This window comes from Brachionichthys hirsutus, unplaced genomic scaffold (genome assembly GCF_040956055.1).
Source record: "Brachionichthys hirsutus isolate HB-005 unplaced genomic scaffold, CSIRO-AGI_Bhir_v1 contig_176, whole genome shotgun sequence".
Classification (NCBI taxonomy): Eukaryota; Metazoa; Chordata; class Actinopteri; order Lophiiformes; family Brachionichthyidae; genus Brachionichthys; species Brachionichthys hirsutus.
Window position 1 is genome coordinate 35,506 of NW_027180392.1, and position 23,488 is coordinate 58,993.

A 23,488-nucleotide genomic window follows, 5' to 3' on the forward strand; every position below is an offset into this window, starting at 1 on the left:
CAAATATGTTTGTGTTTAATTTAATTTCTGCTTAATGAATTGATGCGGTCAGGCTTGGCAGCCAGACATGACCCTGATTTATAATATGTAACTCACTCTGGTTCCAGAAAGGCAAAGCCTGTGGAGGAGGAGGAGGAGGAGGAGGAGAAGGAGCGTGACAATGACAAGGAAGAAATATCGATAAGTGATGAGCAGGAGTCACCTGCTCTGGATGGTTCTGCATATTATGAAGGTTCTGCAATTGACTTCCTGTCAGAAGATCAGCCCTTGGTGACTGCTGAAAGTGAGACCGGCTCTGGTGAAAACGAAAAACCAAGTAAAGGTAAGTCTTTGATTTAATCGTTACTTCAGTTACTTTATTTTTCCTCTTGTTTTATTACTCAGTGTTGTATGATGAACCTTTTTCCGATTGCAGGCAGGGATATGATGAGCAGGAGCTGGTTCTTCCATCAGGCTAAACCAGAAGACCGGGAGATGAGAGAAGACCAACTTCTGAAGCTGTAGAGTAGACTGTTTAGTCGTGGACTAACACACACTTGCTTAAAGTTGTTTGAAGATGTTTCACCTCTCATCCAAGAAGCTTCTTCAGTTCTGGTTCTTCAGTTCCTTCGCATCATGAGAGTCCTCGTTGTCCTTTCTTGTGGAAAGGATGTGTACATTATATTATAAGATAATGTCACTCATTGCTCACACTGTGTATTTCTTTAGGACACACAGAAACAAGTATTTTATTATATTGTATATTCTACATGACCCCAAAAGTGTTAAACAACTATCTATCGTTAGAGCATCTGCAATGTTTAGAAAGGCAAGAATACATTCATTAAATCTTAACCAGTGAGCTGTAACATCTTCAAAATATGTAATTATTTTCAGCATGCTCTGCAATGTCTAATTTACATTTGAAATAAAAAATTATAATAACAGTATTCTGTTCAGTTTTTAATAGATTTTCTGAGGCCTGTTATTTGTTCTGTGTTTATTCTGTGTTATGTGTTTATCAAATGTCCTCAGTCAGTCGTTTAGTATTCAAATCTCAGTTTTGAATTAGCCTGCTGACATCTCAACTTTAAGATAATTTTACAGCCAGAGTTTACCCTAAAACACAATATTTGTATGGTAATTAAATCTTGCCACGTTACAACTTGAAGCAGTGCTGTCCTGTGCTTCTCCACCGGAGAGCGCTGGTAAGCTTTATTTAAGTGTGAGATGACTTACTAAAAACATGTTTATGTTTTTAAAAATAAGATGACGACCAAATTTGAAAGGTCCCTATAAATAAATTTAGTTTCTATTTATGTTCAGACAAGATACTTAAAAAAAAAAGTTTATTAGAGATCAATGACAGCCATAATGACGTGACTTCAATCGTTTCTGCCTCATGTAAAAGCAAGTATCACCTAATTCGTTGACCCTGAAAGCTACTCCTAATATTTGGGATCATTAAAATAGAGGATCTGTAACTATTTCCCCACAATTTTCTTCACGATTAAATAAATTTGAGTGACTGAATTTATTATTATTATTATTAATTTATTTAATTTCCTGCTCCTGTACCAAGATCCATCCCTAAGAAAAATGTAATAACTGTAACAATGATTTTTCAAGATACTGTAAAATAAAAAACAACAACATTTAAAAGGGTGAGTTCATATCCGCTTTTGAACCCAACACTGAATCAATCACGGCTGCCCCGCCCACACACGTGACCCAGGTCACATGACGTCCGCCTCGCCACGACCTCCTGGTTCAGGCAGGGTGGCTACACGGTGTCAGGCTAGTCGTTAGCTTCAGCTGCTTAGACGGCCGACATGGTGAGTGTAAGAACAAGAGCCGTCTGTTCGCACTTCATTCCGGTCAACCGGGTATTTATTAACGGCCCGGGGTTATAACCGACCTCAAGCTCCACGTCGCAGTCACTATTTAAAACTTAAAACCGTCGGGAAAGCTAGCTGGACTGGGCCAGTTAGCATTTTTATCAGGCCGTCTTTGCTTTCTCGATGTTCTGTCTCGTCAACAACCAAACTGGTGTTTTTGTTTGTTTGTTGAGATACGAACTAAAATTAATGGCAAAAATTAAACTATTCAAAATGGTATGTTATCTGTAACGGAAGCTGTGACTGAACTGAGAGTACATTTATTGTTTGCTGTGATGTTTTGTTTTAGATCCATGTTGAAATAGTACTTTTATTGAAATATAAAGTATATTTTATTGAGGTTTGTTTAGAACGCGTTTTTTTTATTCATTCTAGTAGTTAATGGCACACCTACATAGATTAAACGTGACCCGCTGTGTTGCTCTGCTTATCGTGGCATTCGCTCCTTTCTAGCACATTCAGTCAGTTTTGGGGGTTTCTGCGTTCGAATCTCCTTTTTTTTTATTTTCGATTAAGAGAGTTAAAAACGTACAATAGAGATCACTGCAGCATCCTTTGATCTTCACTTGTTTGTAGGGCAAGCTTTGTCACCACAATCCCTTTACTCAGCTGTTACCAAATGGCCGCTCCCTTTTTACACTAACCAAAAAAAAAATAATGACATGAAGCTCATTGATCAAAATACAGTCTGCAAAAATGTCGCCGTTGGAGTGACGTGCCACTTATGGTAGCATTGCAGTTGCCCACTGGCTCGCAATAAGCCCTGAATGGGTTTGGTTGGGTGGGCGACTGCGCCTGCGTGGTCATTCCTCACAGGCGCTGCGGTTTCCGGCCGGCATCCATTGAACTTGTGAACTTGTCGGCGTGTTCTGAGGTGTGCTTCGTGTTTCCAGAGTTTCCTCGGGGGTTTGTTTGGGCCCGTGTGTGAGATCGACGTGCTGCTGAGCGATGCGGAGAGCAGAAAGACGGCGGAGGTGAAGACGGAGGATGGGAAGCTGGAGAAACATTACCTGTTCTACGATGGGGAGTCTGTGTCTGGCAAGGTGGGCCGTGTTCCCGTTCCTGCTTAAGAGGCTGCGCTTCGGAGAAGGAACGTTACACGCGCAAAGCATGGCTTTAATTTGTCGTCATTTCTTCTGTTAATTAATCACACGGGTCATCAAAAAATGAACTTCAGCCATTTATTTTTATACATTAATGAGTAATTAAATTAGTTGCATGATTTGAACTGACTGAAGGAAGTGAATCAACTTTATCCAGTAATATCAGAGTCCATCCAGTAACACGTGAACTTGTGATATTCCCCTGATTGGCTGTTTGGATGTTTTCCCATCAGTGATAAGTTGTGTGATCTACAAAGGGAGCATGTTCTGTTGGTGATTTACTTTTAAAAAGCAAACAGAAATCGTTTGTTATTCTTCGTCTGATCATCCGATCTTCTCAAGGTGAATCTAAACGTGAAGCAGGGAGGGAAGCGGCTGGAGCATCAGGGCATCCGGATCGAGTTCGTCGGACAGATAGGTGAGGATGATTAAAGTCACTTAACGGTCATTTATGATAGTGGTCAACCGTTGTTTTTGTACTGACGATTACTGCTTAACCCTTTGAGTGCCGTTGACGTCTGTTGGTGTTTTTTTGAAACCCTCCCATTGAAATCTGCCTCTCCACAACGACGGTTATCTTCCGCAGGCAGCTCTATTGCGTGTTAGTTGTGTCCACCGAGGCATTCAATCTCTGTCGATGTAAAACTTGCTCCAGATGTTGGCTTTATCATGCGGCTAAAAGGTTTAATGGAGCACGTGCTCGTCATGCGCAGCATGCGGTTGTGAAACTAAAGCCTCCCCCGCGTGCAGCAGGAGGAAGCAACGAGCGCAGCATGTTCCTCTAAAATGTTTTAAGCAGCCGCTAAACCCAATCGTCTGTGTTCTCAGAGTTATTCTCTGATAAGAGCAACACCCACGAGTTTGTGGACTTGGTGAAAGAGTTGGCTCTGCCTGGAGAGCTCGGCCAAAACAGGAGCTACGACTTTGAGTTCATGCAGGTGGAGAAGCCCTATGAGTCCTACACTGGAGCGAATGTCAGGCTAAGGTACATATATATATATATATTTCATGTTTTCAATCTGACGTTTTAAATCTTACTCCACTGGATGAGGACGCTGACGGAGTCCCTCCCTCACAAGGATCGTGTGTTAATAGAATTACTGCTGATAGCAGACGGAAAGGATCTGTCGTTTGATCTGTTTGAATACAAGTGCTCAATAATCTTAGGATGATCCAGTTAGTAAGTAAAAAAAATTCTCCTTTTTTTGTCAGATAAAAAGTACAAGATGTCATTTTTACGTTGAACCTTTTCGTTATTTTTGTACTAAATGCTCAGTCACTTATTCAAGGTTCATTATGTTGATTAAGGGACTATCAAAGTATTACTCATTTGCAATACTTTGTTCGTGATAGTAAATTCAGAAGGATTATTATTTCTGCCCCGTTTCTGACTGACTTCTGAGGCCTGTGCTGTTTCTGTCTCGCAGGTATTTCCTCAGGGTGACGATAGTCCGTCGACTGTCTGACCTCGTGAAGGAATACGAGCTGATTGTCCACCAGTTAGCCACCTACCCAGACGTCAACCACTCGATCAAGATGGAGGTCGGCATAGAAGACTGTCTGCACATTGAGTTTGAGTACAATAAATCCAAGTGAGATTTAAATCTTCTGCTCGTGTCAAAAGCCCAACTCCAAACGGGACCGGTGTGAACGGCTTCTCTTTATGTCCCTTTGTTAGATACCACCTTAAGGATGTGATTGTTGGAAAGATCTACTTCCTGCTGGTCAGGATCAAGATCCAGCACATGGAGCTACAGCTCATCAAGAAGGAGATGACGGGCATAGGTCATTTATTCCTTTTCTTCTTTTTCTTCTTTCAGCAGGTGATCCAGGGGCGGTTGATAAATAACGGCACTGGCCTGTTTTGTTTTTGTGTTTGTCCGATTAACGCGTGTTTTTACGACGTACTGGAAAGCGAGCGAGCTAATAAAATGCACGACCGTTTCTCCGGTCTCTTCTTCGATGTCTACCGAGAGGAAATGTTCTCTTTCTACTCCAATGTTTTCCGTATCATGACGCAGCTTAATATTCTCACGGTCATTTAACACGGGCCGACTTGCGACCAAAAAGGGCAAAAAACCCTGTGAACCAATCGTGGTCGTAAGTCGACGACTACCTGTACGTACATTTAGAATCCAGACAAGTCACTTGAAATGAAGCTGACATTATCCGACTCCTCTGTAAACCCGTTCCCAATACAACTTTACCAGATTCTATTCCACTCGTATAATGTTCAGGTCCGAGCACGACCACAGAGACGGAGACGGTTGCAAAGTATGAGATCATGGATGGAGCTCCAGTTAAAGGAGAATCGATCCCCATCAGACTCTTCCTTGCAGGTAACCCTTCTCATCTGCTCTTATTGTCCTTGTTGACGTCTCCGTTATGGTGAGGATGTCTGCTGTTTCTTCACAGGATATGACATGACACCCACCATGAGGGATGTCAACAAGAAATACTCTGTACGCTACTTCCTCAATCTGGTTCTGGTGGATGAAGAGGATAGAAGATACTTTAAACAACAGGTAAAACACTTTTGCACGTCGGTGTCATTTTTCTTTCCCGGTGCACTGTGGGACTATTTCTGAAATGACCTGACGCTCTATCAGGTTCTTTTCACTCACTCGCCTGCCTCTGTGTCTTAGGAGATTGTTTTGTGGAGAAAAGCCGCCGACAAGCTGAGGAAAAGAAACTTCCTTCAGCGCTACGAGTCGCCTGAGCCCCGAACCCAGCCAGTTGATGCGGAGCAGCCTGAGATGTGAGGCCGCTGCTCAGATGAACTGAAAACGCACTGACACGCCCCAACCTTTCACTGCTGAACAGCTGGAGGTGTGAGGGATGACACGCACCCTCCCTGGACTGAGAGCTGCCTCTGTACATGAATACACATAAACTTCACCATTTCACAGCTTGGGATACGAGCTGTCACGGTTTGTCTCCAATCCAAGTAGGCCCGAATGCTAAATGTAAAGGAGTGATCGCACATCGAGTCGACTCGTGTAAAGAACTTTGAAGCAAAATATTTGATCTTGGTGTGTGAAAACGTGCACGCACAAGTGAGGCCGTAGAATCATTTTGCTGAATGCATAATAAAACAAAATTGGAGTTTGCCGCAGACGACAGCGTTTACCAAGCATCAGGGGCGTTGTCTGCAGATTTGGACAGCGCCTATCCTGGACTTTCTCTTGCATCCTCTGCTTCAAAATTAGATGAGCAGTGATTGAAAGTGTTTAACGTGCGGGGATCAGTCTGAAAGAAGAGCTGAAGGGGCTAAGCGACTGCATTTCAACTAGTTCTGTTTGGTAAGGGATGCAGTTCAGAAACACTCTTCACTCAAATGTATGATCGGTCAAGAGTTTAATTTAAGTTTAATAAACATCTCTAAATAAGTTTAATCCTATATCCAAACATCAAATTCGGCTACCGGTGTTTCTTAAAAATGGTTATGCGTTTCATTTTGAAGTTCACATTTTATTTCGTACAGGAACATTTTCCAATCCAATATGTTATTTCAAACATTATTTGAATAAATATTCTAGACTTCCAGCTAATCTTTAGAAATCCATCTTCAAAAAACTTCCATCTCCCATTTATGTTTTATTTTTTTCTAGTGCCGTCTATCAAATTAAGATTTTTTTTTAGTTCAAAAGTCAAAGCGTCGATTCACTCAAATATATATATATTTAAAAAAGATTCACACAATGATGGTTACTAACGTTTACTTAATCATTATAGCTACAGAGTTAAGTTTCAACACATTCAGAAACCCATTTAGTGTGGGTAGTACAACAATATTTCAAAATGTTAAGTTTGTAGAACTAAACAAATTGGAACTTGGGTGGATTGAGTAAAATAAATTACTGTGTTGGATCTGTCTCTTTAGAATTAAAATACTGATAAATGAAACCATGTAAGCACTGGAAGCGATGCAATATCGATACACTGTAAAACCTAGCCATGTATCACTGTGATGCACACGCAGCGTTGAGTGATGTTACCGGTCTTGTGTGGAGGATACATTTGCCTAATTTACTCTGATCTGTGGCCAGCTTCGCGCTTTCCCCTCCATTGCTGAATAATTATGAGGGCCGCGGAAGCTGAAACTAAGTCGACCTCGCCTCGGCGAGCTCCCGTGTCTATCTGAAATGATGCTGTCATTTATATATCACTCCGTGTTTTAAATCGGCACATTGTATACACTTTATTTTTGCTTTATGTATCTTGGATGTGAAATTCATGCTGTTATCATGTTTCATAAACCTCTGAACACCCATCTGCACTTCAGATGTATTTGTCCCACCTCACTACTTTGAACCTGTAAACTTTCTTTCTATCCGTCAGTTTCTGTTTTCCATGAGCGCTGTACAAGTGGAGTTTTTTTTTAGGTGTGCTTCAAATACATTCACGGGTAAATGAAGGGGCACCTCAATGCCGATCCCGCTGCACTTGTCATATTTACTATATGTTGGACTTTGCACACGGCCTGATCATGGCATCAACATATGTCTGTATGATAGCATGTATATACATCCAGAACTCGTATAAAGCTAGAACGAAATGTGAGTAAAGTAAATTTATACTGCACATCCTGTGATCATTCTTAAAGAGACTCCTAACCCAAAGAGCACATTAACAGCTTGGCTTGTCTGCAGTATTGAGCAGAAGTTGAACCAGTTAATTCAACATGGACAAAAACTGAATTTTAGCGTTTAGATTTCTTCATTGCACCTAACAACTCTGCTCGGGAGAGCTCTGAAGCCGTAACCGTTTATTTATTATTATTTGATTTATTTAGATTATAAATGAATGGATAGAAAATATATATACAGAAAGCGATTTTTTTTTTTAGACGGAGGCGAGCTTCAATATTTTGTAGACGATCTTTGAGTTCGGGTAGCGAAGGATTATTTTGTTGCCTGTTTAGATTTTTACTGTCAGTGTTTACAGTTTAGAGTATATTTTTTAAATATTAGATTCTGCTTTTGTTACTGACTATTATTTTTGTATAAGACATGCTCATTTAAGTTAGCCGTTTTCTTTATATATTTTTAATACAAGTAGATTTTGCCCTCAACAGCAATACAGGCACACTAGCGGGCAGCTATTCAACGAGGGGTCCTGTCTCACGTTGTGGTACCTGGAAGCATTTTGGTGATCGGACGTCCTCTGTTGAAACTTTATGCCCTTAACCTGTACATTTACGCGCACTGGACAGCATGGATGGGAAGTAGCACCGGAATTATTCACGTCTTAGACACCGTGCAGATAAAAGACCCGGAACGATGTCGGTAAACCGGACTCTGTACCTGTTGTCTCGGCTTCAGCGCCACATTAGCACCCGGAATGCTCGCACCGTTGCTGGCGGCTCTGTTTTGTTCCATGAACACCATCCGGCTAGCTTCGTGCGTTGCAGCAGAAATATGTCATCCAACAGTTCCCCTCCGAACCCCCCGGACACCACTCTGTTTATCCCGGTCTCTCTGAAAGCCGATTCGTCTGATAATGATTTCACAGGAGCAGAGCTGAGCAAAACGCTCGATAAAAGTGAGTATATTCACCCGATCGGGCTTTAAGTGTACGTTTCACAGCACTTCTACGTAATATTTACCTGTTGTCCTGTATTTATTTTGTCTTTAAAGGCTACTTGAGATGTCAGATGTCCCGTATTTTGAACACTACGCTCTAAATCAGTCATGGGCAAACCAAGGCCCGGGGGCCATATACCCATGGCCCCCGGGTATATTGGCGTTTTAATCCGGCCCGCCAAACTTGTCAAAATTATATCATTAAATAGAATCTCATTATAATTAAACCGCATTTCTTGTAATTCGCCTGTAAAAGGCTAAATCCTTTCATGTAATGACTTTTACATTTATATTCGTTCATGCAAACACTCCATCCATCTGTTCCTGGCCCGGCCCCTCTGTCAAATTTTAGAACCCATTGTGGCCCGCGAGTCAAAAGGTTTGCCCAGCCCTGCTCTAAATGTTAGTATATTTAGTAAATAATCGATCTCTTTCTGCCTGCTGTTTGTCTGTTTAGGTGAAACACTGAAAATCATCAACCAGTTCTATAAGAAGAAGGAGATACGGAGGCTGGCAGGAGACAGCGGCCTGGATGGTGAGAAATTGATTGCATTGTTTTAGAGTTGAAAATAAGTTGTTTTCAAAAAACACACTATTGTAATCCCAAAATAAAATGATATATTACAGGTAATCTATTTTGTTGAGAACAATATTTGTAATGTTGAGAAAGCTGTATGAATTGTAAAAGAAACCGAAGGAGTATGATGATTTGCAAGAAATTAAATTCCCATATTAATTTCTAAACGGCACATTTCATTTCTGTTCTTCTGTGGCCTGAGGAATGTTGGCATCGACCCTGCATTTAATACAGTTGGAACATCATACAAATGTTTTTTCATGTGTGCACAGCTCGACTGTTCCACCAGGCCTTCGTTAGCTTTCGGAAGTATATCATGGAAGTTCCTTCACTGCCTGCTGATTTGCACATCATCCTTAGTGATATCTGCTGCCGCGCAGGTTTGTGTGATTCTTTACTCAAATGTTACGATGCCGTTGCTTCAGTAACTCGTGTGAAAATGTTCATTTTCTTTTTTATTTCAGGCCACGTAGTCGATGTCTTCCCATACTTTATGCGTCATGCCAAGCAAATCTTTCCTATGCTTGACTGTATGGATGATTTAAGGAAGATCTCAGACCTCAGACTCCCTGCTGATTGGTAATTGGTGTACTTTATAATAGAGCATGATTTAGGAGTTTGGTCCATGTGCTGTTTATGCTGACAGACAGGCACCACTGTTTATTTGGGAATCTGCTTGGATAGTTTGTCATATGCAAATGACAAATATTTAGGTAACACGACTGGAGTGAACCACATTTTCCATAGTAACTCGTGTGCTCCCCGTCAGCATTGGTTTAAAGCAGTACAGTAATCCGCCTCATCGACTGGTGCATCCTGCACGATGGCGGTTCTCTCAGAGCTGCTGCTTAGTCTGCAGGGAATGGGGGGGTTTAATGTTGGGCCTCGTTGCTGCCAAATCCATTTCTGTGGTGTCGTTCTTCGCCAGAATCCGGGAAGCAAACATGAGAGTAGCATCGTGCATCAGGAGCACTGCACCTGTTTAAAGTTGCTGAACTCCTGCTACATCTCTGCAATTTGTTTTTCGCTTTACAATGTACAGGCCTGTCACGGACGTCATTATTCTGTAAAGATCGCATTTGCAACGGATTTTCTGCAAACGGTTTCTCAAATATCCCCCCCCAAAAAAAAGTGCTGCTTTTTGAAATTCCTTGAGTGAATGTTTAATATTGACGTCAAGAATCCAGCCCCAGCCTTGGTTTACTGTGGTCACTATCAGTGTGTGTGTGTTTTTGTATTGATCAGGTACCCCGATGCTCGTGCTATCCAAAGAAAGGTGATTTTCCATGCTGGTCCCACTAACAGTGGTAAAACATACCAGGCCATTCAGCGATACCTGGCGGCTAAGTCTGGCGTCTACTGTGGCCCTCTGAAACTGCTGGCTCATGAGATCTTTGAGAAGAGCAACACTTCTGTAAGCATTTTCTTGTCCTCTGTTTTGTCTAAAGGAGAAGTCCGCTGATTTTTTTACAATGATTGTTGCATAGTTGTCGCCTTGTTGGAGAATTCTACTGCAAAAAGAAAAAAATGTAGAGATGTACCAAAAAAAAAAGTTAGACAGCTCCAAAAGGTACTTTGTGAAATCTGATAAACGGCCGTAAAACTGGACCAAAACGTCAGGCAGAACTGTTCCACTTGTTCCACTTGCATTGTGGGTAATGTGTGCTGCAGGGTTTAACAAGGAAAAACAATGGATGCAAGGCAAGACAAGGCATTTTATGTATATAATGCATTTCATACAGGGCAGTAGCTCAATGTGCTGTCCAAGAAAGAAAGAAAAAAAACCAAATGAATATGATAAAAATAATAATTTACATTAAAATAACAGTGCAAGATTAAAAATGTCAATGCTTTAAAGTTTAATCAAAGGTTATTCTGGTTCTGCTATGTGAATTTTGATGACTTGTTATTATGAAGAAATAAATACTGAATGCTGTGAGTTCAGGATGAATAAAGGAGTGGAGTACTATTTGTATTTTACTCTTTGTCTTTTTGTTGGAGTCGTCTCTATCGATCTGATGTTTCTCTCAATCTTTTCCTTCCCAACGGTTCATTTGAACGACGACGCGTTTTATCTCTTTTCTCGCCTTGCCTTTCACGATGGTGCTTGTTTATTCACAGAGTGTGCCGTGTGATTTGGTTACCGGCGAGGAGAAGACCTTCGTGGACCCAGAGGGTCAGCCAGCTAGTCACGTGGCCTGTACCATCGAGATGTGCAGCGTCACCACGCCGTGTAAGCAAGCAGAATGCAGAAACATTTCTGTTAGATAAATACAAGATGTTTCATTGAAATCGTTTTATCAGACAGCATCAGCAAAGTTTTTACTTTATTCTCTTCAATCCTTATGAGCCTGAAAAAAATATCATGGAATCAATCAAGAATGTTTATTAACCAGAGGTCCATTTGTTTTTTAAGAGTTCTGTTACTTCTTGGATAAACATTTTATTATGGAGGGCTGCTCATAAAATACATTTTCAGCCACAATTCTAAAAGTTTTTGTTACTTTCCAGAGCAAAATATTTTATTTCCCCATTAGACCACGTTGAGATTGAGACGCCAAATTAAAACTCTATTTGTGTGTGATTCTAGATGAGGTGGCTGTAATCGATGAAATTCAAATGATCAGAGACCCTACCAGAGGCTGGGCCTGGACCAGAGCACTGCTGGGTTTGTAACACACACAAAACCTTCTGCCTTGTCTGGACGTCATCCTAAAAAGCATTTAAATTCAGGCGAAACTAAATGTGCAATTTCAAAATTATAATATTTGCAGGTGAAATATAAGAAAACTAAGCAATGCTAACTTTAAGTTTCTGAACATCTTGTTTTGTTAATTTGGCATGTGTCTATGTTTTCCTGTAGGTCTCTGTGCAGAAGAGATCCATGTGTGTGGGGAACCTGCAGCCATAGACTTAATCAGAGAGCTGATGTACACCACCGGAGAGGAGATGGAGGTGAGGCTGCAGAAAGGAGCGTTAGTGCTGAACATGCAATACTCATTTAACAACAACTCTGAGTTACGACGGGCTTTCCAAAATTGTAAAAGTACATGTTCGGAAAGTAACTACGTCGTTAAGTGAGGACGACCAGTGTGTGTGTGTGTGTATATATGTATTATTGATTCTTCCTCCTCTCTCTGTCACTCCATTGCCTTTCTCTTTTTTAGGTCCACAACTATCAGCGATTAACTCCAATCAAAGTCTTAGATCATGCTGTCGAGTCACTACAAAATTTGGAAGCCGGGGATTGCATCGTCTGCTTCAACAAAAATGACATCTACTCCATAAGCAGGCAAATAGAGGCCGGAGGACAAGAATGTGCAGTCATTTATGGGAGCTTGCCTCCGGGTCAGTATGTCTGGCAAAGTGTGTTTATATGTTTATTACTGCGAGGGGCAGTGTAAACAAAGTCAGAAAAAGGTAATCAAATTAAAAATAGGAGCTTTTTGTGTGTATATAATGTGGGTACACTTGTGTTCCTTACAAGGCACCAAGCGGGCACAGGCGAAGAAGTTCAATGACCCCGATGACCCCTGCAAGATACTGGTCGCTACAGATGCTATTGGAATGGGCCTGAACCTGTAAGCATCGTCTCACACGCTGGAATGTAAAAAGTTAATACATCTTCTCAACAGCGTTTGTTTTCCCACATGTTTCTGTGAATATTAAAATATAAAACAAAATATTTTGACATTTAATCAGTTCTCACACATGACTTGAATAATGATCTGATCTTCAGTTAGCTGCAGTGTTGATGTTATCAGGACGTTCACGTAAAGTCCTTTCACATAGAGCGCCTGATGTTCATTTTTCTTTGGTCTTTCTTTGTCCAGGAGCATAAAACGCATCATCTTCAACAGTCTGACAAAGCCGAATATTAATGAGAAAGGTGAAAAACAGATGGAGGTCATCAGCACATCGCAGGCCCTGCAGATATCTGGCCGAGCAGGGAGGTTAGTCTCACTTTACTGCCTTCACATTTCAACACTAGTTACATAATCATTAAAAATATATATACTGTATATTATATCACTTCTCCAGGTTCTCCTCCAATTTTAAAGAGGGACAAGTTACCACCATGCAGAGAGACGATTTGAAGGTTCTGAAGGAAATACTCAGCCAATCCGTGAGCCCCATAGAGGTGATCATTTAAAACAAACACACACACACACCCTTACAAACCCAGATTCAATACGTGTGTTCATCCCCATCTCAGACTGCAGGTCTCCATCCCACAGCAGATCAAATAGAGATGTTTGCCTATCATCTGCCTGATGCCACGCTGTCCAACCTTGTAGTGAGTACAGCAGATATCGCACCCCCCCCCCCCGAGCTGTTGCCACATAAGACTGCACCAGATCGCTGAGTTTTAGAACATAGGATGCCGTAATTCTCATGAAACTGAAACAAACAAGCGCCCCGTACCTTCGACCTTCAAAACGGCATCTTGAGAAAATGTTTTAAACTCACGGATTTGATGTCTTGACAGTACGAAAGTGAAATGATGCTGATTAGTAAAATAAAATATACAAGATTAATGCAGCAGAAGATGCCTCTGTTCATTTGAAGACTGTGTAATTTAGTAAATTAATTTTAGCAGGATTAAACATGAATACTGAAAGCACCAGGCTGCACATGAAAGCGGTACCTTGACATGAAACGTGCTCACGAGAAACCTGCTCAATCCTGAATATTACACCCACTTGTCAAAAAAGAAAAAAAGCTATTTGGCTCAGATTCTCTGCTACAAACAGTTTGGTTTGTCACTTCTGTATCTTAGCACTGCGACTGATCCTCCTGTCTCTCTCGCAGGACATCTTTGTCAGTCTTTCCCAGGTGGACGGCGTGTACTTTGTCTGCAACATTGACGATTTCAAGTTTCTGGCTGAAATGATTCAGCACATCCCGCTCACCCTGAGATCGCGCTACGTCTTCTGTACCGCGCCAATCAACAAGAAGGAGACTTTCGTTTGCACCTCCTTCCTGAAGGTGGGCGCAAATAAAGAGTGGAAGAATGCATGTGATGAACTGAAGCAGCAGCTGTCCCCCCCCACACACACACGCACCCCCAGAAGGGGAGTAATGACGAGTACTTCCCTGCAGCTCCTTTCATTTCTTTGCCTGTTGGCCTGTACACTTTCTACTCTACCCAATGGGTGCAGCCGCATTTCACTGATTTCAACCTTTTTATCTTTCAGTTTGCCCGTCAGTTCAGTCGAGACGAACCCTTGACCTTTTACTGGGTCTGCCGTCACATCAGCTGGCCCCTTGATCCACCCAAAAATATAAAAGAGCTGGTTCACCTGGAATCTGTTCATGACGTGTTGGATATCTATCTCTGGTTAAGGTAACGTCATGTCTGTGGGCGTGGTCTGGCGTCTTGTGTGAAAATGTGATGCCGGGACTTTTTTAATTGTGATCAAACGGGAATCATCATCATCATCATCATACTTCTCTGTCTCAACAGACTTAAATCGGAATGTATTTTGATTTCTGTCTCCAGCTACCGATTCATGGACATGTTTCCAGACACAGCCTTGGTTCGGGAAATCAAGGAGAAACTCGATGACATCATCCAACAGGGCGTCTTAAATATTACCCGACTCATCAGAGCGTCTGACCCAGCGTCTGACCCGGCGTCTGGCCCATCCATGACTAAAGTCCTTCAGACAGCAGGCAGCAAGAAAGTTAGTAGTAGGACGGCCAACGGCGGAGATCAAAGGGCGCAGAAAAGGTCAGAGGAAGTGATGGACAGTTCTCTGGCTAGTCGTCTGGTGAGAGAAGGGAAGTTGTCTCGCTATATTCTCCAGCAGCTGCAGAAGGAGTGGGCTAAAGGGCGAGAGCAGAAAAACACCAATCGGAGTGCACTCGATGCTGAACTTCACAATTATGAGGACAAAGGTAAAAGAAAGACCAAATAAAGAGGCGAAAAAAAGAGTTGTTTTTATTTTTAGTGATGATGTTTCCGTGGAGATCAGTAACTGGGACTTGCAACAACCGATCCTTAGATAAGACACGATTTAATGTGATGTATGAACTTCAAATACTAAAAGTATCATCGCAAGCTTTCAGGCAAAACTAATGGTAATAAATACCAAGTAGACAACAGCGTTGTTTAAAAATGATAAACTCACAAGTGTCCATATTATGTAGCGCTGGAAAATTATTTTCATAAATGTATGTGTATGTCCTTCGTTTTTTTGTATATTAAATTTGATGACATTTGTGAAGTAAAATCTATATTTTCGTTGTCTTGATTTCACTTTGTGCAAGACAGCTACATAAAACTCATCTGCCCGTCTACTTCATGTTAAAGTTGAACTATATTATCATCATTAATCATATTACGGGTTTTTTGTTCGCCTGCTCGGATTGTGTCGGTTCCGGAGTCGAGTGTAGTGGGAAGACATAAAGATGGGAGGAAGTGGGTTCGACTAGTTAATCATTGCGTTAGAGTGGAGGCTGGTCTCTGGCCAGTGGACTCTGTCAGTGGGAACAAAACAAGGCTATCAGTGTGGGACAGAAGCAACAGGCGCTCCGTGTGTCAATTTGCATTTCATCAACTCTTGTTGATACACAATCGTATAAACTGAGAAATACTTTAAGGTGCCAAGCGGACAGCTTTTGTGGTGTTGCGTGTCGTACGACAACATGTTGGCTGTTCATCTCATTTCCTTCTATTTCACCAAACTCCAGGAGGACCCCACAAAGAAGGTAGGATCCGCTCCACAATAACACACACACACACACACACACACGCACTGCACACGCACTGACTCAACTCCAGCTGTCACTTTCAGAGTAAAGGGAATAATATGGTGCAGACCGGATGATCTGATTGGCAAAGATATCTGTGATGAATATATAAATATTGTCAAATAACAGTTCATGAAATTGTGGAAGCAAGTCTTTTCTATATATTAGTCACCCACACATATATATATTATGTGTATTATTATTTGGTACATCCTGAAACAGTTTGCTGTCTTCCTTTTACCTTGAACTCAGTGTCGTCAGATAACGGGACGCTCCCTGTACTCCGTATTTTCAGATAACTGGACGCTATCTCGTCGTCCAGACAGCATTGACAGTGTTCTTGTTTCTTTTTCCTTTCAGAAATAGTAAATAAAATGTTCATCAGAAATACACAGATACTGTCTGTACCTATTGGTACATTTTAAACAATGAGCAGGCGCTTCTTGTATTCTCATGTCCTTCTTGTATCTCTCACGCCCCCTCCCTCACCTCTTAAAGTTCATGTTAGGCATGCATATTCACACCCCTCACCTAGAGTGATATAAATATTGCGTGCACACTTTGGTTCTTCACACACTGATGCAACCAGATTGCTGCTTGTCATGACCTCGAAGCTTCAATAATCAAAATAAGACAAAGACAACTCTGTTTGACTCAGATCTTTGTTGAACAATTTTTATGTGACGACGGAATCAAAATCAAAATACTGCTTTGATCTCTATGAAAGTGAATGTTAAACTAGAATTTGTCATATATATATCCTGATATATATATTTGTCAGCGTTTGCCTGCAGAAGTTTGGAAGTCATGCCCATAATTATCTATACTGAATCTAAAAGATAAGGCAGTAAGGTCAAGGTGCTGTAACAATAACTTTCTTTTGTCTTTTTTGAGCAATGATTAACGTCTTTTGGTGCTCCTCCCTTTGTGCAGATGGGGTCAATGCACACTCTCACGGGGACAATCTATTGACTCCTAAGGAATCCCTGCACAGTCAAACACAAAGACACAATAACAGCCAGTCAGGGTGGCGCGACCAGAGGGACCCGGCCCCTTACACCTGTTACCGCGGCGATCATTTGGGATAGGGGAGGGTAGAGAGTGTGTGAACTTGGAAGGCATGTTGATAAAGTAAATTTTCCCTGCTTGTTTTTATTAATTTTTTTTAGAAGATTAAATGTTTAAATGTTCTTACCACAAAACCTTCTTCAAAAAACACTGCCTGGGGTTGTATAATGAAGTCTATTTGTTTCTAGGTTATGCATTAGTGTTATATACCGTGGGTATTGTACATAAACCCTGTTTAAAAATGTTTATAACATTACACTTTCTCTTTAGTCGATCCCTCCCTCTGAATGTCTCATTTGTCTTTGCGTCCATGCTTGCTCTGGTTTATGTGTCCTTTCATTTATTTATTTTTCTCTAGGTGGACAGGTTTCTCTACGCCATGCGTTTCCATGACAACCAGCTAAAAGACATCTCGGCTTGTTTCCAGGCTGAAATGAAGAAGGGGCTTTCATCGGATAGCAACGCCGCAGCAGCGGTGAAGATGCTGCCCACGCATGTCCGCTCTACTCCTGATGGAACAGGTGACATTTGTGTTTTTTCCAAACTCGTTTGTGAAACATTTGTGAAGAAACACATCATCCATCCCACATCCACATTCATGCTGAACAACGCAGATGAGTCTTCTCTCCCTCGTGCACCCCCTGCAGAGAAAGGACAGTTTCTGGCATTGGATCTCGGAGGCTCCAGGTTTAAGGTGCTCCAAGTTAAAGTGAGACAGGGCACGGGGATTCGGACAGGAGGAGTGGACATGGAGGAGGAGGTTTACCCGATACCCAAGGAGATACTCAGTGCAAGAGGATCAGAGGTGGGGCGTTACCAGGAACACTGGCTGTTAAAAAAAAAACATAAGGAAAGACAAGAGACAAGTGGGAGCTGGATGGTTCTCCATCTTCTTCCTGTTTTCTCTCCCTCTCTGTCTGCAGCTATTTGACCACGTATCCGAGTCGCTAAAGGACTTTGTGCATAAAAGGAGCATCAGCATGGTGAAGAAACATCCTCTGGCCTTCACCTTCTCTTTTCCCTGTGAACAGACCAGCTTGGATCAGGTGAGGGACATCCATCCGTCTCAGTTTCAGGGTCTGCATCTCCAATGTGTGTCACTCTGTGTATCTGCTTCTAAGGGTTTATTGTTAAACTGGAGCAAGCACTACAGGATACGAGGCCTGCAGGGCAAAGACGTGGTCCAGACCCTCAGGGAGGCTATCGACCGAACCGGGGTAGGACGTCCAACTTCACACGGCTATGTCAAACATCGGCCTTTATTACTTCAACTGTATTACCCATAAATTATTGTCCTTTCATCAGACATGGCTTTGGATGATGAGCTCCCTCTTGACCTTTAACTTCCTCTGCAGGGTTTGGACGTGGAGGTGTTAGCCATGGTCAATGACACCGTAGCTACCATGATGACCTGCGGGTTTGACGACCGCTATTGTGAAGTTGGACTCATTATCGGTGAGTTAATTATCTTCACGGAAGAATCGCCACATTTGGTGAATTCGTGAAGCTGTTTGAGGGAGCAAACAAGCAAAGTCTGTGCTTCTGGATCCCGAGTATCTGTTTGTGTGTTTGAAAAAATGAACATTAAAGCTATATCTTTGTGTTAGTAATATCTGCCACACACCTGCTCTGTGTGATGCCTGTCAATTTAATGTCATCCAAAAAAACACAACAGACTCATAAATCACAATGAAACTGAATGAGACATTCCTAAACATCCAAAAAGTTTAAATGTATTTATTTATGTAATTATTTAGCAAATTATCTTTTTGTAGTGTGATGTAATTAAATAATTGGTGCTAGTATTTGTAAATGTTTATGGGGACGTTACTTTACTCACTACTCCCTCTAGTGTTTCACCTTCTAAATGCATGTGTTCAGAACTCATTCATTCATTCATTCATTCATTTTCTTAACCGCTTAATCCGAAATCCAGGTCGTAGGTTCTACTGGATCCTATCACAGTTGGATTTGAACCTGTGACCTTCTTGATGTAAGGCACCAGCGCTACACACTGCGTCACCGTGCTGCAGTGTTCAGAACTGTTTCGGGTTAATTCTGTATTTCATGGGGGGGGTGAATGGAACTGCTTTTCTCCAGTCTTCTGTATACAAACGCGTGAATGGGTATCGTGTGTATTTGTGTGTGAAGGCACTGGCACCAACGCGTGCTACATGGAGGACCTGCGCCACGTCGACTTGGTGGAGGGAGACGAGGGAAGGATGTGTGTGAACACTGAGTGGGGGGCCTTCGGAGACGACGGGGCTCTGAGCGATTACATCACTGAGTTTGACGTCGATGTTGACGCAGCTTCCAACAACCCCGGAAAACAAATGTGAGGAGAGCTAAACGTTTCTGATGATATGGTGCAGCATGTATGTCACTCTGTAATTTTCAAATCCTGTTGTTTTGTCTTCTGCCCTTTGTTTCCTAATTGTAGCTTTGAGAAGATGGTCAGTGGGATGTATCTGGGGGAGTTAGTCAGGCTGGTTGTATTAAAGATGGCTAAACGTGGACTCCTGTTTGATGGAAATGTATCCGATGCCCTGAAGACCAAAGGGAAGATAACCACTGCCCAAGTAGCATCCATGGAGCAGTAAGTTATCTGTGTTCCTGCTTCACGTTCCCGCTGCAGAAGAAGAACATTTGATGCACTGTCACGACTTCTGCACATATTTTCCTCGATGGTTCCAGGTACAAATATGGCCTGAAGAACACCAGAGATGTTCTCAAGCAGCTCGGTTTGACCCCATCGATGGACGATTGCGTTGCTGTTCAACACGTCGGCACAATAGTGTCCTTCAGGTCCTCGAATTTGGTGGCTGCAGGGCTGGCAGCTATTTTGAGTCGGATGAAGCGAACCCGGAATTTGAGAAAATTGCGGATCACAGTGGGCGTGGACGGAACGGTGTACAAAACACATCCGCAGTAGGTTTTCATGAGAACAATTCAGCAAAAATCCTTGATCATGCGAGTCGGTGTGCCTTTTTTCATGTGGAAGACGTTTGAGTGATGATTGTAAATTTAATGAAAATAAAATAGCAGATTGTTATGAATTGAACGCTGAGTTAGACCTCTGAATTGGGTGAATGAGTTTAAACATATAAGACATTTGTTTTCATTTCAGGTATGCCAAACGTCTCCATAAAGTCGTGCGACGTTTGCTTCCCGAGTGCCACGTCAGGTTTGTCCTGTCAGACGGGGGCAGCAGTAAAGGAGCCGCCTTGGTGACGGCAGTCGCCCAACGTCTGACATCACGGCGGCACCAGGTCGGGAGACGACGGCTGCGTTCTTGTGCTCTATATAGAGCATGCACGCTTTATTCTCATTGATGCCGTCACCTCTGGCACATTATCTTCCTTGTATTTCAGGTGGACGAGACGCTGTCCTCCTTCAGACTGAGCAAAGATCAGCTGAAGTTGGTCAAGGCAAGGATGAGGGCCGGGCTAGAAGAAGGACTGAAGGGCGAAGTCCCCTCCTCCATGAAGATGCTGCCTTCCTTTGTGTACCACACACCCACTGGCACAGGTCTGAGCTCGCACCAACACAGTGGGCTACAAGGACACTCAGAAGAGGACGTTCCGAATATTCCGAATTATCTATTGAACTCTCACGACACAAGTCTGGTGAAAATACATCGAGCCGCCTTTATAGAATCCTGCCCCACTTATTCTGGCGAAAATATCAACTGCTTGTTGGTTTTTTTTTCATTGTCCAGAAGAAGAAGACTAAATTTGACAGACTTGTATATAAAAACTAATCAGTACATGAATGTTGTGTATTTTTTATTTTATTTTTTTTTGCAGAGCATGGAAAGTACCTTGCTTTAGATCTGGGAGGAACAAACTTCAGAGTGTTGCTGGTGTACTTTAAAAATGGTAATTCACGAAGCTACCATAAGATCTATACCATACCACTGGAAATAATGCAAGGGACTGGGGAAGAGGTAGCGCGTTGTGTTTGTTTCAGTATTTAATGATCTATGCTTGATCATTTTCATCAAACACCTCTCTGTTTGTCCATCTGCAGCTGTTTGATCACTTAGCTCAGTGTGTCGGCGACTTCCTGGACTATATGGGGGTAAAGAACGCTCACCTCCCAACGGGTTTCACTTTCTCCTTTCCCTGCGAGCAGACGGCTATTGATACGGTAAATATGAAACATCAGAGGGGCTCCTGCTTAGCCGTTTGATACAGCGACCAATGATCGATCAATGAACAAAAGGATCAGAATCAAAAACTTAACCGCCTTGGCGGAGGTAATAAACAGTACAAAAATTAACACAGGACACCAACATTAAAAAAACATTTTGTAAATAGTTTAAAACTTTTTAACCCATTGTTTGCAGGGCAAATTGGTGAGTTGGACCAAAGGCTTTAAGGCCACACACTGTGAAGGACATGATGTTGTTAACATGCTGAGAGAGGCCATCAAGAGACGCAATGTGAGTAGGAAGGGCAGACGGGAAGGGACAAAGGCCCAACAATCCTCATTAAACAAAGAATCAACCCTTTGTCCAACTCCTCTCCAAAATAATTCATGATTTTCTTTGCTTAATGCCCAATCCTTCTCACGTTTAATCAAGATCTGTATTTTATTTTTATTTTTTTTAATGTGTATTCTTTTGTGAAAAATGATCTCCCAATCTAAAATAAATCCACCAGAGCCACTCTATATTTGGATGAGTTCTTCCACGCCACATGATCAACCCTGCCATGAAATTGAATGAAAATCCATTCTGTTTCTGTTTGCAGGAATTTGACTTGGACATTGTCGCGATAGTCAACGACACAGTTGGGACAATGATGAGTTGCGCCTATGAAGACCCTCGGTGTGAAATTGGACTAATTGCTGGTATATGACTGTGTGTGTGTGTGTGTGTGGCTGGCTGAAATTAAGCATGCTTAGAATATTTAATAAGTGGTAAATATTCTTCTTTCACGTATCTGTAATGTTTACATGTACATAACCCAGGTATTAACGGCGTGAGTCTGTTTTTTTTTTTTAGGAACTGGCAGTAATGTTTGTTATATGGAGGAACTGAAGAACATTGAGAAGATTAAACTAGAGTTTGGGCAGATGGAGGGGGGTGCTGAGATATCAGGGATGTGTATAAACACAGAATGGGGAGGTCTGGGCGACGATGGCTCGCTGAATGACATCATCACGCCGTACGACACCGAGGTGAACGGCGACTCAATCAACCCTGGAAAACAAAGGTTAGATTTATGCTCTCTGTGTGTGTGTGTGTGTGTGTGTCAGGATTCTGTGCTATCCTGCTCACACTTCTGTAAAGGTTGGGTGAAGTATGCGGTTGTGTTCTCGTGTGTTCAGGCTATACTTACAGGCCTACTGACTTGAATATTTTAAATCAACATGTGCATCATGCTCCATCCAGTAAGGCAGTCCTCGGCCTTCTAACAGATGATGTGCTTCTTTGTTGATTGTGCAGATTTGAGAAGCTGACCAGTGGGATGTATTTGGGAGAGGTCGTCCGTCATGTCTTGTTAGATTTAACCAGAAGAGGTTTGCTCTTCAGAGGAAATGTCACTGAGGCTTTAAAGCGACCTGGAATATTCCAAACCAAATACCTGTCTCAAATAGAGAGGTAGGAGAACGGTGTGTGTGTGTGTGTGTGTGAACGTTAGACACAGACCCGCCTTTGCAGGTTTATGTCCTAACTAAATGTGTGGCTGTATTTTACTGTGTGTGTGTGTGTGTGTGTTTTCTCCCCCCAGTGACCGCCTGGCGCTGCTGACGGTCAGATCGATTCTCCAGGAGCTTGGGCTTGACGGCACCTGTGACGACAGTATCATTGTAAAAGAGGTAGAAGATAACAAGTGATGACCAAGTCTTTGTTGCGTTTGCAATGAAAAAGCTGTTTTCAATGCAATTTCACATGTTTAGCCATTTTTTTGGGTCCGTTTTTAGGCGTCTGGTTCAGAAGCCTCCTGGGTTCTGTCCTTTGGAGTCATAATTCTACTATTTAGTGTTGTTGTTGTTGTTATTTGTTGTATTTTCTGAGTCAGCACGCTGTGGCTTTCTCCAGTGCTGCAGTAATGATAGCAAGTTCCGTTATCCTAAAGGTGTGTGGAGCCGTGTCACGGCGTGCAGCTCAGCTGTGTGGGGCAGGAATGGCAGCCGTGGTGGATAAGATCAGGGAGAACCGAGGACTGGACCATCTCAGTATCTCTGTAGGGGTAGACGGGACGCTCTACAAACTACATCCACAGTGAGTCCTCGTGTGCTTTAGCTGTTGTGTGAACCTCCAGCAAAGCCAATTAAAAAGAAGCATTTGTTATTGTCGAGCGGATTCAAGTGGCCACTCTTCGTGCCCTTTATTTTGACTGATGAAACACTTTTCTGTTCCTTCTGCTACGCCTTCGTAGTTTCTCTCGCGTCCTCCGAGAGACGACCGGAGTCCTGGCTCCCCGGTGCAACGTGACCTTCTTGCCTTCTGATGAAGGCAGTGGGAAAGGCGCTGCCCTCATCGCAGCCGTGGCCAGACAGAAGCGTGACTGA

At 42.4% G+C, this 23,488-nt stretch overlaps 3 protein-coding genes across 3 annotated transcripts; all 3 read left to right on the forward strand.

The window, feature by feature from the left end:
* Window positions 1–1,762: 1,762 nt before the first annotated feature.
* LOC137914509 (vacuolar protein sorting-associated protein 26A) lies at window positions 1,763–7,253 on the forward strand. The gene is made up of 9 exons (XM_068758048.1): window positions 1,763–1,814; window positions 2,771–2,920; window positions 3,323–3,398; window positions 3,809–3,965; window positions 4,408–4,572; window positions 4,659–4,765; window positions 5,218–5,319; window positions 5,396–5,505; window positions 5,626–7,253. The coding sequence occupies exons 1-9, from the start codon at window positions 1,812–1,814 to the stop codon at window positions 5,740–5,742; spliced, it is 987 nt and encodes a 328-aa protein (XP_068614149.1). The 5' UTR covers window positions 1,763–1,811; the 3' UTR covers window positions 5,743–7,253.
* Window positions 7,254–8,157: 904 nt separating this feature from the next.
* LOC137914517 (ATP-dependent RNA helicase SUPV3L1, mitochondrial-like) lies at window positions 8,158–15,359 on the forward strand. The gene is made up of 16 exons (XM_068758055.1): window positions 8,158–8,524; window positions 9,023–9,100; window positions 9,415–9,522; window positions 9,607–9,721; window positions 10,388–10,556; window positions 11,264–11,375; window positions 11,733–11,810; window positions 12,006–12,097; window positions 12,310–12,490; window positions 12,630–12,723; window positions 12,976–13,095; window positions 13,184–13,283; window positions 13,359–13,439; window positions 13,955–14,131; window positions 14,341–14,489; window positions 14,646–15,359. The coding sequence occupies exons 1-16, from the start codon at window positions 8,263–8,265 to the stop codon at window positions 15,061–15,063; spliced, it is 2,334 nt and encodes a 777-aa protein (XP_068614156.1). The 5' UTR covers window positions 8,158–8,262; the 3' UTR covers window positions 15,064–15,359.
* Window positions 15,360–15,793: 434 nt separating this feature from the next.
* LOC137914508 (hexokinase HKDC1-like) lies at window positions 15,794–23,488 on the forward strand. Its single transcript, XM_068758046.1, has 20 exons — window positions 15,794–15,856; window positions 17,325–17,487; window positions 17,614–17,771; window positions 17,890–18,012; window positions 18,088–18,183; window positions 18,322–18,421; window positions 19,118–19,301; window positions 19,407–19,562; window positions 19,661–19,894; window positions 20,094–20,235; window positions 20,338–20,494; window positions 20,773–20,912; window positions 20,996–21,115; window positions 21,315–21,410; window positions 21,721–21,820; window positions 21,975–22,185; window positions 22,419–22,574; window positions 22,705–22,792; window positions 23,053–23,198; window positions 23,356–23,488. Exons 1-20 carry the CDS (start codon window positions 15,794–15,796, stop codon window positions 23,486–23,488), a joined length of 2,766 nt encoding a protein of 921 aa, XP_068614147.1.